Source organism: Eucalyptus grandis, chromosome 8, assembly GCF_016545825.1.
Source record: "Eucalyptus grandis isolate ANBG69807.140 chromosome 8, ASM1654582v1, whole genome shotgun sequence".
Lineage (NCBI taxonomy): Eukaryota > Viridiplantae > Streptophyta > Magnoliopsida > Myrtales > Myrtaceae > Eucalyptus > Eucalyptus grandis.
In genome coordinates, this window is record NC_052619.1 from 45,713,449 (window position 1) to 45,728,361 (window position 14,913).

Consider the following 14,913-nt stretch of genomic DNA (forward strand, 5'->3'; position numbering starts at 1 on the left):
AAGGAGGGAGAGAGCGATGCTTATGTACGCACGGCGTTACCTCTGGGCCTGTAGCCCGAAAGATCCGGATCCGGGTCCGACCCAGTCAGGTCGTTCGGGTTTTCGGGTGCGATCCTAGACCCATGTTCCCCTCCTTCGGGCCTGCTCTTCAAATCTTTTCGGCGGGCCGGGCTCGGTTTCGGGCTCGAGGCCCAAAAACAATGAAAGGCCGGGACGGAAGTGAGGGTAAATGAAAAGTCTTTAGGATCGGAAAATAAATTTATTCATAAATAAACCATGCAAAAAAAGGGCATTTCTCGATTTAGAAGAGAGAGATTTTAATTTAAAAATATTATTAATAAATAAACCGTGCAAGAAAAGGGTGTTTCTTAAAGAGAAATGGAGAGATATTTAATTTAATTCTTTTTTTTTGTGGAACCATGGTTAGTTAATTTTACCAACTTTCTATTCGACATATTTTCCTTAAATTGCTTGGTCAGGCGTCATTCTCCAATTAATGGTTATTTATCGAAATACATGATTATTATTATTATTATTATTATTATTTTGGAAGATAGAGATGAGAGGTACAATTTCCATGAAAATAACATCTTCTTAATCGAACCAAATTGATAATAAATAAAGGGTATTCGTTCAATTAGAGTTGCGAATATCGATTTGCTTTAAGTTTGATTTCTAAAAAAAAAAACAAAAAAATTGGACCAAAAGTACTGGTTTGTATTTAAACTACACCACAAACCAAATTAAATCAAGCCGTGCTCATATATTTCCTTAATTTATGAGCAAGTAGATACTATCTAATAGCATTCTTTATAGCTCATTTACTTAAATTGATTATCCACATTGTAATATAAGCAAGTAGATCTTGCCAAAACTTGAGCATCAGTTGATAATCCATCCTCTGAGATATCAAAGATGTCATCGCTCTTGGGCAAGGCGTACACTATGTCCACCATTCTCAGCCTCTTTGACGGGTCCCAATTCAAGCACGAGATTGCAATGCTCTCCACCGAGCACGACAAGCCCGCCACCAGGCCCTTGTCCATCCATCCCCTCAGCCTCTCGGCCGTCCCGATCTCCTCGCTACCACTGCTTCCGCCAAAGGCCTCGATCACGCTGCCCCACACCACTCTGCCTTCCCTGTCCTCCCTCCCAAGACCAGCTCCAGCAAGACCTCGAACTAGAACACATCAATCCTCCTGGACACGAAACAAGTAGGACAAGTTGTCCAGGGCGAGGTAGCAGCCTTTGGGTTGGGCGCCCATGAGCGCATGGTGACAGCGCTGCAGCCCAACTTCGCCAGGCCGACATTGGGGATATTGGTCCGCATGTTTGAGTCCAGCAAGCTATCGCTTCTCTTGATGTCCTTGTAGGCTATTAGAATATTAAAATATTAATAATGTCTTCATATAACAGCTTGAGTATATAAAAGAGAAATGATTACTTTATAATTTTTAATCTGCTACGAGAACAATAGTTTATTCTAAACCACAAAAAATTAAATAAAAAATAATTATAAATTTTTATAAGAACTATTCCTTCAAAATTTGTTGCTTATAAAAATTATTATTCTCATAATACTCCAAAAAATATTATACTAGTAAAGCCCTATTTAGAATAATTAGCAATGCTTTTACAAAATCTTACATAAATCAAAGCTACCCGAGCTCAAATCAAGCCCCTATTAGGGGTGTGCAATCGGACCGGGTATACCCGGGAATTGGATTGGTCCACCCGAAAAACAGGGTCGGGAACCGGTTCCCAAAACTCAGAATCGATCTAAACCGGTCTAGGAACCAAGTTCGATTGATTACCCACTCAGAAACTGGTTCTTGGACCAATTTTGGAACCAATTTTGGAACCGGTTTTGGAACTAGTTTTGTAAGTATAGGTCCAAAACCCTATTTTTCCCCTATGCACGGCACTCCTCCTTCGTCGTTCCTCTTCCTCACTTGCTTCCCTCCCTCATCGACTCCCTCTCGCATCGTCCGACGAACGGATGGTGTTCGTCACCACCAAATTCTTATGTATCATGTGGATTGGTTCGTCTAATTTCTCTTTTGTAGGAGGAGTTATGATTCCATAAATGAGTAGCTTCATGTAACAGTTGTAGGAATAAAATTTAGGGGTGTCAACGATTCGGTTCGATTTGGTTTTTTTGAAAAATTGAACCGAACCAAACCGTTAAAAAAATCTTCCGAACTAAACCGAATGAGACCTGAACCGAATACAAACCGAACCGAAATTTTAGTTCGATTCGATTCGGTTTTTTGGTTTTTAGCTTTTGGTTTTCGGTTTTTTTTTTTTTCGTTTTTTTTTTCCATCTCCATTGCAACTCCCTGAACCTTCCTCTCTCTCCTTTCCATCTCGATCTCAATCTTGACCCGTCTTTGCATGGTAGTGGGATTCCTGGTGAATGAGATATCCAAATTCTGCCTCGGGAAGCCCGTGCTGAGGTGCCTCTCCGCCGCCTCTGCAGCCATCGGTGATGCCCTCTCCGCCCTACAGAGGTTCGGCGGCACCACCATCGGCCTGTGGAGCTGCTACGACGATGACGACGGCGTCGACGATGGCACCCCCTCCTCGCCGGGTGAGGCCGGCCGCTGCGTGTGCGTGGGGAAGGTGTGCACGGTGGACATCGTCTGTTTCTTGTGCAGGGAGGAGAACCTCGCCAATTTGGTTGCCGCACTCCGATCTAAGGTCGCGGCCTCGTCAAGCACCTAGAGCTTCATGCCAGGTTCGTATATGTCAGAGATGATTCATGGTGGTTCATTTGAGATTTCGCCGGTGCGATCTGCGTGTTTCGACACTTTTGTCTTCGAAAGCTTCCATGGCGTCACCAAGTTCATCTCTTTTTCTAGGTGTAATGTAGTCAAAGCAGGAGAGGACAAATTTTATCGATTTGTGGTTTGGTTCGGTTCAATTAACCGATAAAAATCAAACCAATAAAAACATATTGGTTTTAATGAGAAGCGAACCGAACCCGAAAAAACCGAATTTTCAGTTTGGTTTAGTTCCCGACATCCCTAATAAGATTAGTATTAGACCGATATTTATTGCTAATTCTTTGCCTTTTGATTTTATTTATTATAATTAGCTTTGTGAATCCTTAATTTTTCATTTAGTCAAAAGGTTCATACATTTATTTATTATAAGTGCCTAATGTTTCAATACAAATTATAAGGATTACGTTATTTTCTTACATATTAATATAAAATTCGAAATCGTATAGAATATTGGGAGATTACAAAATAAATTTCAGTAGAAACAGGTTGACTTTGAAACCGGACTGGAAAAACAAGGTGGTTTGGATACGGGGCCCAATCTGAATAGGATCAGTACGGGATTCGAAAAAAGGGAACCGATTATAACGGGGTTTGTTACACTTCCAGGTCTAGACCCTACCCGATCACCCCTAGCCCCTACTGATGTGGAGGTGCTCCTTGTGCGCTATTGCTCACATCACTTGAAGCTTGTGCGCTGTGCGCTATTGCTGACATCACTCGAAGCTTCAGGTGATGTCAATTTGTCTCTCGTAAGCTTCAAGCAACATCCTGTTGTCCTGTACGAAAAAAACAAAACAAAAAAAAAAATCCTGTTATCGTGTGAGGAATCGATTATTTAAATCCCTCAACGCTGTCTCCTTCCTTAGCTCTCTCTCTCTCTCTCTCTCTCTCTCCGCAGATTGTTGTTTCAGACCCCCGCCGAAAAACCCGAAGAGATAAAAATGGCGTTGCCAGTGGAGAGAACCACATGCAGCTGCCAGAACAAGGTCAAGGACATGTCGCAGGCCGACTTCGGCCGCCACGAGATCGAGCTCGTGGAGGTCCAAATGCTGGCGCTCATGTCCTGCCGCTCCGTGTTCGGCCCCTTGCAGCCCCTCCAGGGTGCGAGGATCACCGGCTCCCTCCACATGACCTCCCAGACCGCCGTCCTCATTGAGACCCTCACCGCCCTCGGTGCCGAGGTCCGCTGGTGCTCGTGCAACATCTTCTCCACCCAGGACCACGCGGCGGCAGCCATCGCTCGTGACTCCGCTGCCGTCTTTGCCTGGAAGGGTGAGACCCTGCAGGGGTACTGGTGGTGCATCGAGCGGGCCCTTGACTGGGGCTCCGGCGGCGGCCCCGACCTGATCATCAGCGATGGGGGCGACGCTATCCTCCTTATCCACGTGGGCGTCAAGGCGGAGGAGGCCTACGAGAACACCGGGAGTCTCCCCGACCCAGCGTCCACCGAAAGCCCGGAGTTGCAGATCGTGCTGACCATAATCAGGGACGGGTTGGAGACCGATCCGAAGAGGTACCACAAGATGAAGGAGAGACTCGTCGGAGTCTCCGAGGCCACCGCCACTGCTGTCGAGAGGTTGTACCGGATGCAGGCCAATGGGACTCTCTTATTCCCCGTTATTAATGTCAGAGACACTGTCGCCAAGGCCAAGGTACTAGTAAAGAATCTAGTCATTCCACTCTTATGATCGAGAGTAGATTCACGAGTAGCTCCATTTAATCCCTTCTTGGAATGCAGTGCTCTTGCATGAAACAGTTTCAAAACTTGTGCGGTTGCCGCCCCTCTGGGCCTGACGGTCTACTGATGGCCACCGACGTCGAGATCGCTGGGAAAGTTGCTGTGGTCTGTGGATACGGAGACGTGGGCAAGGACTGCGCCACTGCCCTCAGGAAGTCCGGTGCTTGTGTCATCGTGACCGAGATCGATCCCATCCGGGCTCTCCAAGCTCTCATGGAAGGCATCCCGGTCCTAACCCTCGAGGATGTTGTCTCCGAGGCCGACATCTTTGCTGTCACTGCCGGCGGCAGCAAGGGCATCATCACGGTCGACCACATGAGGAAGATGAAGAACAACGCCATCATCTGCAACATCGGTCCCTTCAATAACGCTATTGACATGTCCGGCCTCGAGACCTTCCCAGGCGTGAAGCGCGTCACCTTCAATCCTCAGACGGACAGGTGGGTCTTCCCCGACACCGAGTCGGGCGTCATTGTCTTGGCGGAGGGACGCCTCGTGAACTTGGGCCACCCTAGCTCGGTGATTTCCTCCTGCACCTTCACGAACCAGGTAATGGCGCAGCTGGAGCTGTGGGTGGAAAGGGACACCGGCAAGTATGAGAAGAAGGTCTACGCCATGCCCAAGCACCTGGACGAGAAGGTGGCCAGTCTTCACCTCGCCAAGCTCGGCGGTAAGCTCACCAAGCTTAGCAAGGAGCATGCCGACTAGATCACCGTCGCCAAGTATGGTTGGATATATCCCGAAAATAAGGTGGGCCATGATGAAGTTTAGAAGTCCAGTAGAATTAATACATATATGTACGTATGTATATGTATAAATATATATCTATAAGAGAATGTGTGTAAGACCTGGTCCAAATCTTATTACTGAAGTTTTCCAGCTATAAATAAAAATTGAAAGTAAAATAAACTCCTCCTGGTCTCAATGGTTCTCAAAGTTGAAAGGCGACCACTGTTATTAGCGGACGATTATATATATAATATTAAAATAACCAAACCCGCCCGAAACAAAACCCGACCCGATATTCGGACCAGGTCTCCTTCCGGTTCGGATAATAAGAGAAAAATCGGACATTGCGGACGCTTCCGTTCCGAAACGCACCGAAAAGCCCAACGATCTCTCCCTTCCCAAATCCATCCGTCTCCCACGTCGCCATCTAGGTCTCCCTGTTTTCAAGGTTCGATCTCGAATTCACTCTTCCTCTTTCGTCGCTCGGGAGATAAAGTTCAGAAGAGCGTCTTCAAGGCTCCGTCGAATTGGATTCTGCCTGTCGAGCGCATTATTTGCCATGTCGGAGGATTTGTGTAAACGTCCAAATGCTCGTAGCGTTCGTCAGTTGTGTCCTGTGCAATGTTCAATTGGCAGAGGGAAAAGGTGCATGAAATCATGATCTGTTGGTGGCATGGCGATACTCAGAGATGAGTTCCTGCGTTATGTGAGGAGGGAGATGAATATGATCTCCTTACCTTCTTTGATTTAGGAACTTTCTTATTTGTTTGTTGACTGACAAATTTCGGGTGGCTTTCGGCAGCCGCTTCTAATTGCTATCTTGCTTTCAAATCGAATGTTGAGCACGGAAGGACTGAGAGTTTTAACAACTTTTCAGGGGGCTTAATGACTCCGTTAGCTGTGTTAGGTTATCTGCATCTTACGGGGAAGTTAGAGTCGAGAAAAGTATTCCATCAGTGTATGCACTCGTTGTTCTCCGCCAGAGCTCGTTCGAGTCATTTCTATGGTGTTGATGATTTGCGTGGTTTGGATTTTTGCACGACAAGTACAGGGGTACCTGCATAGGGTGGAATCTGCATGCTTGAGTTCTTTTCCAGGGAAATGTGTCTGTACTTGGCGTTTACTAGTTCTTTAATTGTTTCGACGTGAGCTGACTGGTGTTATTTTATTTCAAGGTTGGACTCTTCTTGGGTGCACGTTTATGTGTTTATTTGCTTGCGCATGTAGAGTGGTTGGAGCCTCTGTGCCCTCTCATTAGCTGAACACTTCTATATATTGTAGAGCAGCAATTTGGAGAACAGAACCCTTTGTGATGTCAATTGTATCCAGTGTTTTCAAGATGTTTTGCAGAGTCATAGAAGAGAGGCCTTGTTTTCAAGAAGTTGTGCAGAGTTAATAGTTCAGCATGTATAGATGTGCTTGTCATAAGTTTATAATCTCACTTGTTATTGTGGTTTTGTTTTCCTGAAAGTTGCAGGACTACAGCTTACATGCTACATAGTGCTTTTCTAGTTATTTACGACAGTCTTTTGCAGCACTCCATGCCAAAAAATCCTGTCGCTTAGGCTAGCTTTTCTAGTTATTTGTTAAGAGGGTGTACAGGACTACAGCTTACATATTACATTGTGTCTTTTTATTTGATTTTGGGGGAAATTTGGTTGGGCACATTATATCTGATTATAATAATAAGTTGCGGGTTCCAAGCTTCTTAGATAGAAGGATGGCAAAATGTCTACAATGAGGGATCTTAGTGCCACAAATAGAAGGCGGAGATCCATTGTCTGGGATCACTTTGAAAGGATTCCTTGTGCAAACAAGAACATTAGAGGCTGTACCCATCTTGAGTATGATATCAAAGGCCGCATTTAGCACAGGAGGCTGTGTGCTTGACGCGTTTTGTAGCTTTTTGACCTCAAGTATGGTGGAGGCTCTAATATGTGCTCAAGAATGGCTACAATCTGCACCACTTTCACTTTTAGTTGAGGACTTAGAAGAACTCAAAGTTTTTGAGTTCAATAAAAAAAATATTTTTATAGAATATTTAAACCCTTTCATATTACAAAGGATACTTTAGTTCTCATTTTCATTGTGAAATCAATGCTGAGTGTTAACTATGACCATGGAACCGAACTTGATATTGGTAGACGATTGATGAAGTTGGAGATTGGTACTTTTTAAACCAATTACTTATTTTTATTGCAAATTCACTTCTTCATATTCTGTATTATTCGTTTAGTGATTGCTGTCTTCTTCATGTCCTGCTTGCAGGTTGACCTTTGTTGAACAAGAAAACCAATGGTGTTTCTGGGTGTGCTCTGTTTCTATTAGTAGTCCTTGGTGCACGTTTAGAGTTTTTTATTTTTTATTTTTACCTTTCTAAATTGACTGGGGACTGGAATGTTAGAAAAATATCTTCTTAGAGACTCATCCCTTGCTTCTGTTTTTCTTTTGTCGAACCTTGCTTCTGTTATAGAAGGTAGTTGCATGGCGAGGTGGAACCAAATAGCAAGTTCTCTCGTGTACGGAAATCTTTGTAGCGTAATCTCACATGCACAGAGAACTTCACATTTTATGTATCAGGCATTTAGTGATTGTTGTCTTCTTCATTTCCTACTTGCAGGTCTAGTAACACTGCTTGTATATCTTTTTTTTTTTGGTAAAGCAACACTGCTTGTATATCTCAGTAGCTTTAACCAGAAATTTCTAGATTATACTACTTACTTCTGTGCACAGTCAATAACTCTCTTCTTGTTCCTCTCTGTAAATTTACCCATCGAATAGTGAAAATCCTCTCAAGAGGTATCCAGTGTTCATGTCAGCAGCCAGTACATCCCATGTTCATCTGCTTAGAGTGAGAATGTCTCCACATTAATCGACATTACTTTCCAACGTGGGGGTAAATGGTCTTTCCACTGTGTGACTGATGATCCGCTCTGACCAGGAGCCAAGCAATGTTCTTCTCGATAATGAAGTGTCTGCTTATGTAAGTGATTCTGGTTTGGCAAGGCTCATGTCAAGGTTCTGTAAAGATCATGCACATCAATTTAGCTTGCTCAGTATCAAGGGCACCACAGGATATGCAGCTCCAGGTACGATTTATCGTGAATTTGCTTCTAGTGATATTGTGATATAGAGGGCTATAGTACTGGTGTTTAATCGGAAGGGCAGGCATGGAAGCCAAGCTATCTAGTCTCAGAGATGCGCCCAGCTAAAGAATACTCTTGCTCTGGAGAAGGCCGGTCATTCCAAGATGAATTGAAGCTGTACCAGTATGTTAAGATGGCATTGTCTGATTGTGTCCTAGAGTTGTGGACCAAATGATCCTGTAAGAGGTCTTGGAAGAAGGGGAATACGTTTGCAATTCCTATGTTGGCAACTCAGAAAGCAAAAATCGTATCTTTGCTTGGAGTGGCGTGCTTGGAAGAATCATCAAGAAATAACGAACAAGAGAGTCGTTGTAGTGAATTTGCTTTCAATCTGAGATAAATATATCTTGGAACTGAAGTGCATGGAAGCTCCTGACATGGATAATGCAAATTTGAGCGTTCCTCATTCGCAACTGCAACTCTTCACATTCCAAATTCCACCTTGTGATGAAGTCCTGGAATTCCAGTTTTTTTTTTCTTTAAATTTGTCTCCTTTTGGGAAGAAAGTCTTTGCTGAGTGTGCTTGTCAGGTGGTCATCTTATTACAAGTGAACCTTATGTTGAGTAGTATTAGCATCATGTGCAGTATTATCTGTGATTCTGGAATAAAAAGAACCGTTTGACCGCAGCTCTCTTGCTTGGAAAGAGCTATTACTGTATATAATGGAAGCTCAAATTAGGGTATAAGCTTGTAGCAGCATGAATTTTCGAAAAAAGCAAAAAAGAACCTGACCGGAACAGTGTTGTCAGTTCGAATTGCATGCAGGGTCCGGTCACCGCGAACGTGTTCCCTTCACATTTTGAGTTGGTTTTAGTGAAATTTCGGTCCGAACCTTTGACCCTCGAGAGCTCACAAAGCTAATTTATTTGACTCGAGATAGTGCTATTTCTAATATTTAATTTTGAGCTTGACTGGTAAAGGAAATCGAAAACAGTCATTTGACTCAACTAAGTGGATTTTGTTGACTCGAAGAGGTAAATTTTTGTTAATTTTATATCAGATAGTGATCATTAAATGATAATATCATGAAGATTTTACTCATCTATTGTTGTAGTAATTTCGAGGGAGGTATGGGGAACCATACGATTGTGGAGTTTTTCGTTTTTTATTTGTTATTAGTTTGCAGTTGTAACTAGAGTTTATATTAATTATAAGCGAATTTATTTATATTGTTTACATAATGATTACACAAACTTCAATCATGTAAAAAAATACATTATATATTTAATAATAAAATGTGAAATAAAAAGTATATAAGGGATATAATGATGGTTATGTTCTCTTGATCTTGCATATCAATATAGTACACTAAAAAATATTTCATAAATAACAATCAGCATAATATCAGTTGCTTACTATTGGGTAAAATTATCTAAATTTCCATATCATAGTCAGACATTATGTAATTCGTGATGTAATGATTATCTTAATTACTAATTACTTCCGACCAAAAAAATTACTAGTTACATCGAATGATGCTCTAGGTGTTATAAAATTTGTACTTCAATTATATTATTATCTATGTAATCGGTAAGTTTTTAAAATGATCACATAATATATAATCAAATTTGAATTGTAACCATAAATTAATTATGACATAATAGAGAATAAGTCATAAATTAACATATAATTTCTTTATAATACATATTAAATATTCCTGGTGATGGTCTTGAAGGGGCTAGAGGGGGCCTGTTTAGTTTATAGCCCAACTGGATTGGTATCTGTCGCACGGCCCCTCCCGCTTTCTCTCTCTCAGGAATTAATTTTATGAACTTTCATGTGTTTAATTCATTGAAAATAGTTAATTAATAGAAAAATATTTACAATAAAACAAAACTCCCGCACTTAAAATTAGAAGAATTATGTTTACTAGAATTCTTAAAACTTATTCTGAAGATGCAATTGAGTTCTTAAACTTGCAAAATGTGCAATCGATCTAATATCTTGTCAAATTAATGCAATTGAATCCTTTCGTTAACATCGTCAATTTACTTAATGGAAAATGTTGACATGGCATTTTCTAATTAATTTTTCTTTTGTATGTGACTTTTTATTATTTTATTTTCAAAATATGTGCCTTTGTTTGTATATGGACCTGTGAGCTTGGTCCTTGTTTTGTTGGTTTGTAACCTCTAATCGTCTATAAAAGGCGAGGATGATATATTGTGTTGGGCAGAATCCCTTGAAGTAAAGTGTGTACTTTGTGAAAAACCTCTCTATGACTTTCTAGATTTCTCTTCTTCTCCAGCCTGGTAGGATCCTCCAAGAAATGCAGCTTGGGTAGGTTAGAAACGTTTCTATCCTGGAATCTTTGAATGTCTCTAGGCTCTAAACTAAAGGGTGAGTGGTTTTCCGCTAAAAGACTGTTCTTGAAGGGTTTGAACAGGAGTTGTTCACCCATTGTGGGATGCATATTTGCAGGAAATTTACTCTCCTTCCCTGGTTCTAAGTCTAGGTCCATTCAAAAAACTAAGAAAAGGCTAAAATTTTGTATAGGAAAAATAAAATTGAAAAAAAAAAAAAGGTGGCAAGGCCTCCTTAGAGAGGGGCTCCCATTGCCATTGCATGTTGTTGGAGTGGCCGGAGGAGGTCGTGGCCTTGGACGAGGTGGTTGACCCCAACTAAGGCCTCCCCAACCCCAAGCAAGGGCCGGTATTGCTAGGCCTAGGCAACATTGGCCCCAACTTGGGCAACACCAGCCCTTACGATTCTAGCAAGGGTGTTGGCCTCACCTATGGTCGACGAGGCCTCGCCCCAGCTAGCTAGGGTTGGTGCCCAAATTTGGGTTCCTCAACCTATGATGGGCAAATCTCAGTGATATTTGCCTAAGTGAACCTCATTGGCCATTTCCTAGGGCTGACAAGGCCTTGCTTGAGAATGGCGAGGGCCAACCACCCTCCCCCATTTGTCCCCTCGGGCGATGGGTAGTAGCCACTCCTTTTCGGGAGGCCCTACCATTTTATCTTTTTCCAGTTTTGTTTTGTCAATTAAAATTTGAGCATTTTTTTTTTTAGTTTTTATATTTACTTTAAATATATTTGGAAAATAAAATAATAAAAAAATACCACATAGGAAAGAAAAATTAATTTAAAAATGCCACCTCAATATTTTTGTTAGATAAAATAAGTGTGTTAATAGAAGGACTTGATTGTACAAATTTGATAAAATTTAAGATTTGATTTTTTTTTTTTCAAGTTGTAGGGCTCAATTGTATTTTCGAAATAAGTTTTAAGACTTTTAGTGCACATATCCCAAATTAAAAAAAAAAAAGAATTCCCATCTTTGAATAGGGAAAATCATTTTCCTAAGCAAGAAATCATTTCCACCTTCCACACACGTTCACTTCTTCACCTTCTTCAATACCCATTATTCCAAATGAGATCTAAACGCCCAATAATATTTTCAATCACATTTTTTAGCATGCCACCAAATACAATGGGAAATGACTATTTCTCTTGAAAATGATTTTAAAAAGTATTTTCTTTTTTCATGAAGTTTTATATGAAACATCATTAATTTGAAAAAGGGAACGACCCTTTCCTATGGGAATATGAAAATCATAATTGGAATAGTGGACTCAAGGCTATGGAACTTAGGTGTGAGTTTCTTATTGTAATTAAATGCCCTTCCTTTTTCTTTTTATTTATTATTTCTTATTAAGGGCAAATATTGAGTGCTCGATTCACGCGAGGATTTACACTAACCCATTCATCATTATCATGTGTATCCGACTGGCCCCCACTCGCTTCATTAGAAACTACAAGTTCCTTTGTGTTTCTTCCCGCTCTCTCCTCTCTCACTTTCTTTTCTTCACCGCCAGACTTGTAGCTCGAAAATTTCGACCACCCGGTCAAGTTGGTTCGGATTTACAGGCGGGATCCTAGACCCATTCCTCCTTCAGGCCTACTCCTCAAATCTTTTCAATGGGTCGAGCTCGATTTTTGGGCTCAAGGCCGAAATATATGACAAGCTCGGAATGATACTTCTTCACATAGAATGTATATTCCGATCATCAATTTAATTATGCTTTTGGAGGATATATAGTTAGTTTAATTTTACCAAGTTCCCATTCGCTGAGAGGGCATTCAACCTTAGCAAGATAAGAAGTTTGTCATATCACACATTCATTCATGGGCCCAGATCTCTCTTGAAGCCAAGCCTTCCTCTGGTGAAACTTGTAGTCTTTTAGTCTGGAGATGTCACAGGACAAGCCCATGACCATTACTTACTTAGTTTTGAAAACAACTAACATAAAAAGTTGTTAGTGTTAGTGTTAACTAAACCTGTCAAATGGGTGGGTTAAGTCGAAAAATGGTCTAATCCAAATTGACCAATTTTCATATAATACAAATATAGTGACCTATACCCAACTGAACTTATACCTGACCCAATCAAATTAACAGTATATTTCTATATTTAATCAAATTTAGAAAAAATCATGCCCAAATCAAGATGAGAGCACGGAGTGAGTGTGATATCGAGTGAGGACGAGAGAGAGTGGAGGGAGAGTCATAGATGTGGATTAGGTCTAAGTAAATTGTGAACTTATTTAACATCTATATTATTTTGGATTTTATTATTCTAAAGTCATCTATAACCCATTTATAGAATATAATTAACTTATTTAACAACTCAGCCCATCGAATGCAAGTAAAGAAATGGGTCTACGACCCATTTTGATAAGTCTAGTGCTAAGTTATTAATTCACATTTGACTTGCAATTTTACAGAAAATAAAATTCAAAATGCACGCAGGAGGAAGAAAGGCTTTCGAATTCCTTTCATCCTGGGCCCACAAATCCAGCTCATTTATCAAAGCTAAGGGTTGATTTGCTCTACACGGCCCACCATCCGTGTTTTTGAGCCAAATCAAAATCCCGGCCGTCCATTTTTATCAATTCCACCAAAATCCAAATCCGGCCGTCTATCATGCATGCTCCGGTGCCAGTGTTCGGCTTCCACACCAGCTGTCTTCTTCCTTTTTCACCATATGACCAACTTCCAACACCAAATCATGACCGTCCATTTCTCTCTTAATAATGCATTGAGCAATGCTCGTCCAACGGTGCTGTTATTGATTGAAAATGACGGTGCAATTATTGATAATTTGTATGTTAATGAAAAGATGTAAGTGTGTGAGTCAATATAGAAGTGTGGATTACAATGCTGAAAAATGCATCAGAGCAGTGGACACGAGATACACAACAATTTCAGCACATCACCATCTCCTTTTTCAAGGAGTTATATACTTCAGTTGGGCCTAGAAACTGCTAACCAGTTCTGGATCAATGTCCTACACTAATTGGAAATGATATTAATGAAAGTTTGGTGGCGGAAGTAACATCGAAGAAATTCATGCTGCTGTATTTCAACTTGGGACTCATAAAGCACCTGGTCCAGATGACTTAAATGGAATTTTTTATTAGCATCATTGGTATATAATCAAACCTGATGTGATAGAGGAAGTTCGAGGTTTTTTTCGGACGGGAATAATGGAACCAGCCCTCAACAAAACTTATATTACTATGATTCCAAAGATTCCACATCTAGAAAGACTTGACCAGTATCGCCCTATTAGCCTTTGCAATTTTGCATATAAAATTATATCGAAAATTTTGGCAAATAGATTGAAAAGATGGCTGCCTATGCCGATTTTAGGGGAGCAAAGTGCTTTTGTCAATGGAAGACAGATTCAAGATAATATTTATATCATGCAAGATGTGTTGCACCAATTGAGAATGAGGAAAAGGAAAAAACATTTGCAAGTAGTGCTGAAGCTTGACATGCAGAAAGCATATGATAGAATTGAATGTGATCTCTTACAAGACAGCTTGTTGAAAATGGGGTTCTGTGCTAAATGGGTAAGTTGGATCATGCAATGTGTAACTACAGTAACTTTTAGCATTCAATTCAATGGAGAACCTCTTCCTTTTTTCATTCCTACTAGAGGTATCAGACAGGGGGACCCATTATCACCCTATCTTTTCATTTTGGTGGCAAACAGCTTGTCTTTATTGATGGGTAAAGCTCAGCAAGATGGGTTTATAAAAGGGATCAAATTCAATAGATTTTGCCCCGCTCTGACTCATTTATTATTTGCAGATGACTCAATTTTCTTCTTGGATGGATCTTTACAGGAATGTCAAAATGTTGCAGCGGTTCTTAATCAATATTGTTATGCTTTGGGACAAGCTGTAAACCTAAACAAGTCCGGCATCTTCTTTAGTAAAGATTGTCCTCTTCTATTAAAGGAAAATATGAAAAGAGAATATAGGGTTCCAGAGCTACAGCGGTTAGGTAAGTACTTGGGACTCCCATCTGATTGGGGAGCATGAGAAAGACAAATGTTTACATGGATTTTAAATAGAGTAAATATGAAATTGGAGGGATGGAAGGAACAAATTATATCTAAAGCAGGCAAGGAAATTCTCTTGAAATCAATGGTGCAGGCGTTACCTCAATATGCCATGTCGGTATTTAAAATTCTAGTTTCAATTGCAAGGCGATAGAGAAG

The 14,913-nt window shown here is 40.9% G+C and overlaps 1 protein-coding gene and 1 long non-coding RNA gene across 2 annotated transcripts; both read left to right on the forward strand.

The window, feature by feature from the left end:
* The first annotated feature begins 3,727 nt into the window (after positions 1 to 3,727).
* On the forward strand, positions 3,728 to 5,232 carry LOC104414589 (adenosylhomocysteinase 1). Its single transcript, XM_018861280.2, has 2 exons — positions 3,728 to 4,438; positions 4,543 to 5,232. Exons 1-2 carry the CDS (start codon positions 3,728 to 3,730, stop codon positions 5,230 to 5,232), a joined length of 1,401 nt encoding a protein of 466 aa, XP_018716825.2.
* A 2,687-nt stretch (positions 5,233 to 7,919) lies between these two features.
* LOC108954778 lies at positions 7,920 to 9,027 on the forward strand. The gene is made up of 2 exons (XR_005545201.1): positions 7,920 to 8,342; positions 8,422 to 9,027. It is a non-coding gene; the product is annotated as an uncharacterized LOC108954778 (long non-coding RNA).
* The last annotated feature ends 5,886 nt before the right edge of the window (positions 9,028 to 14,913 follow it).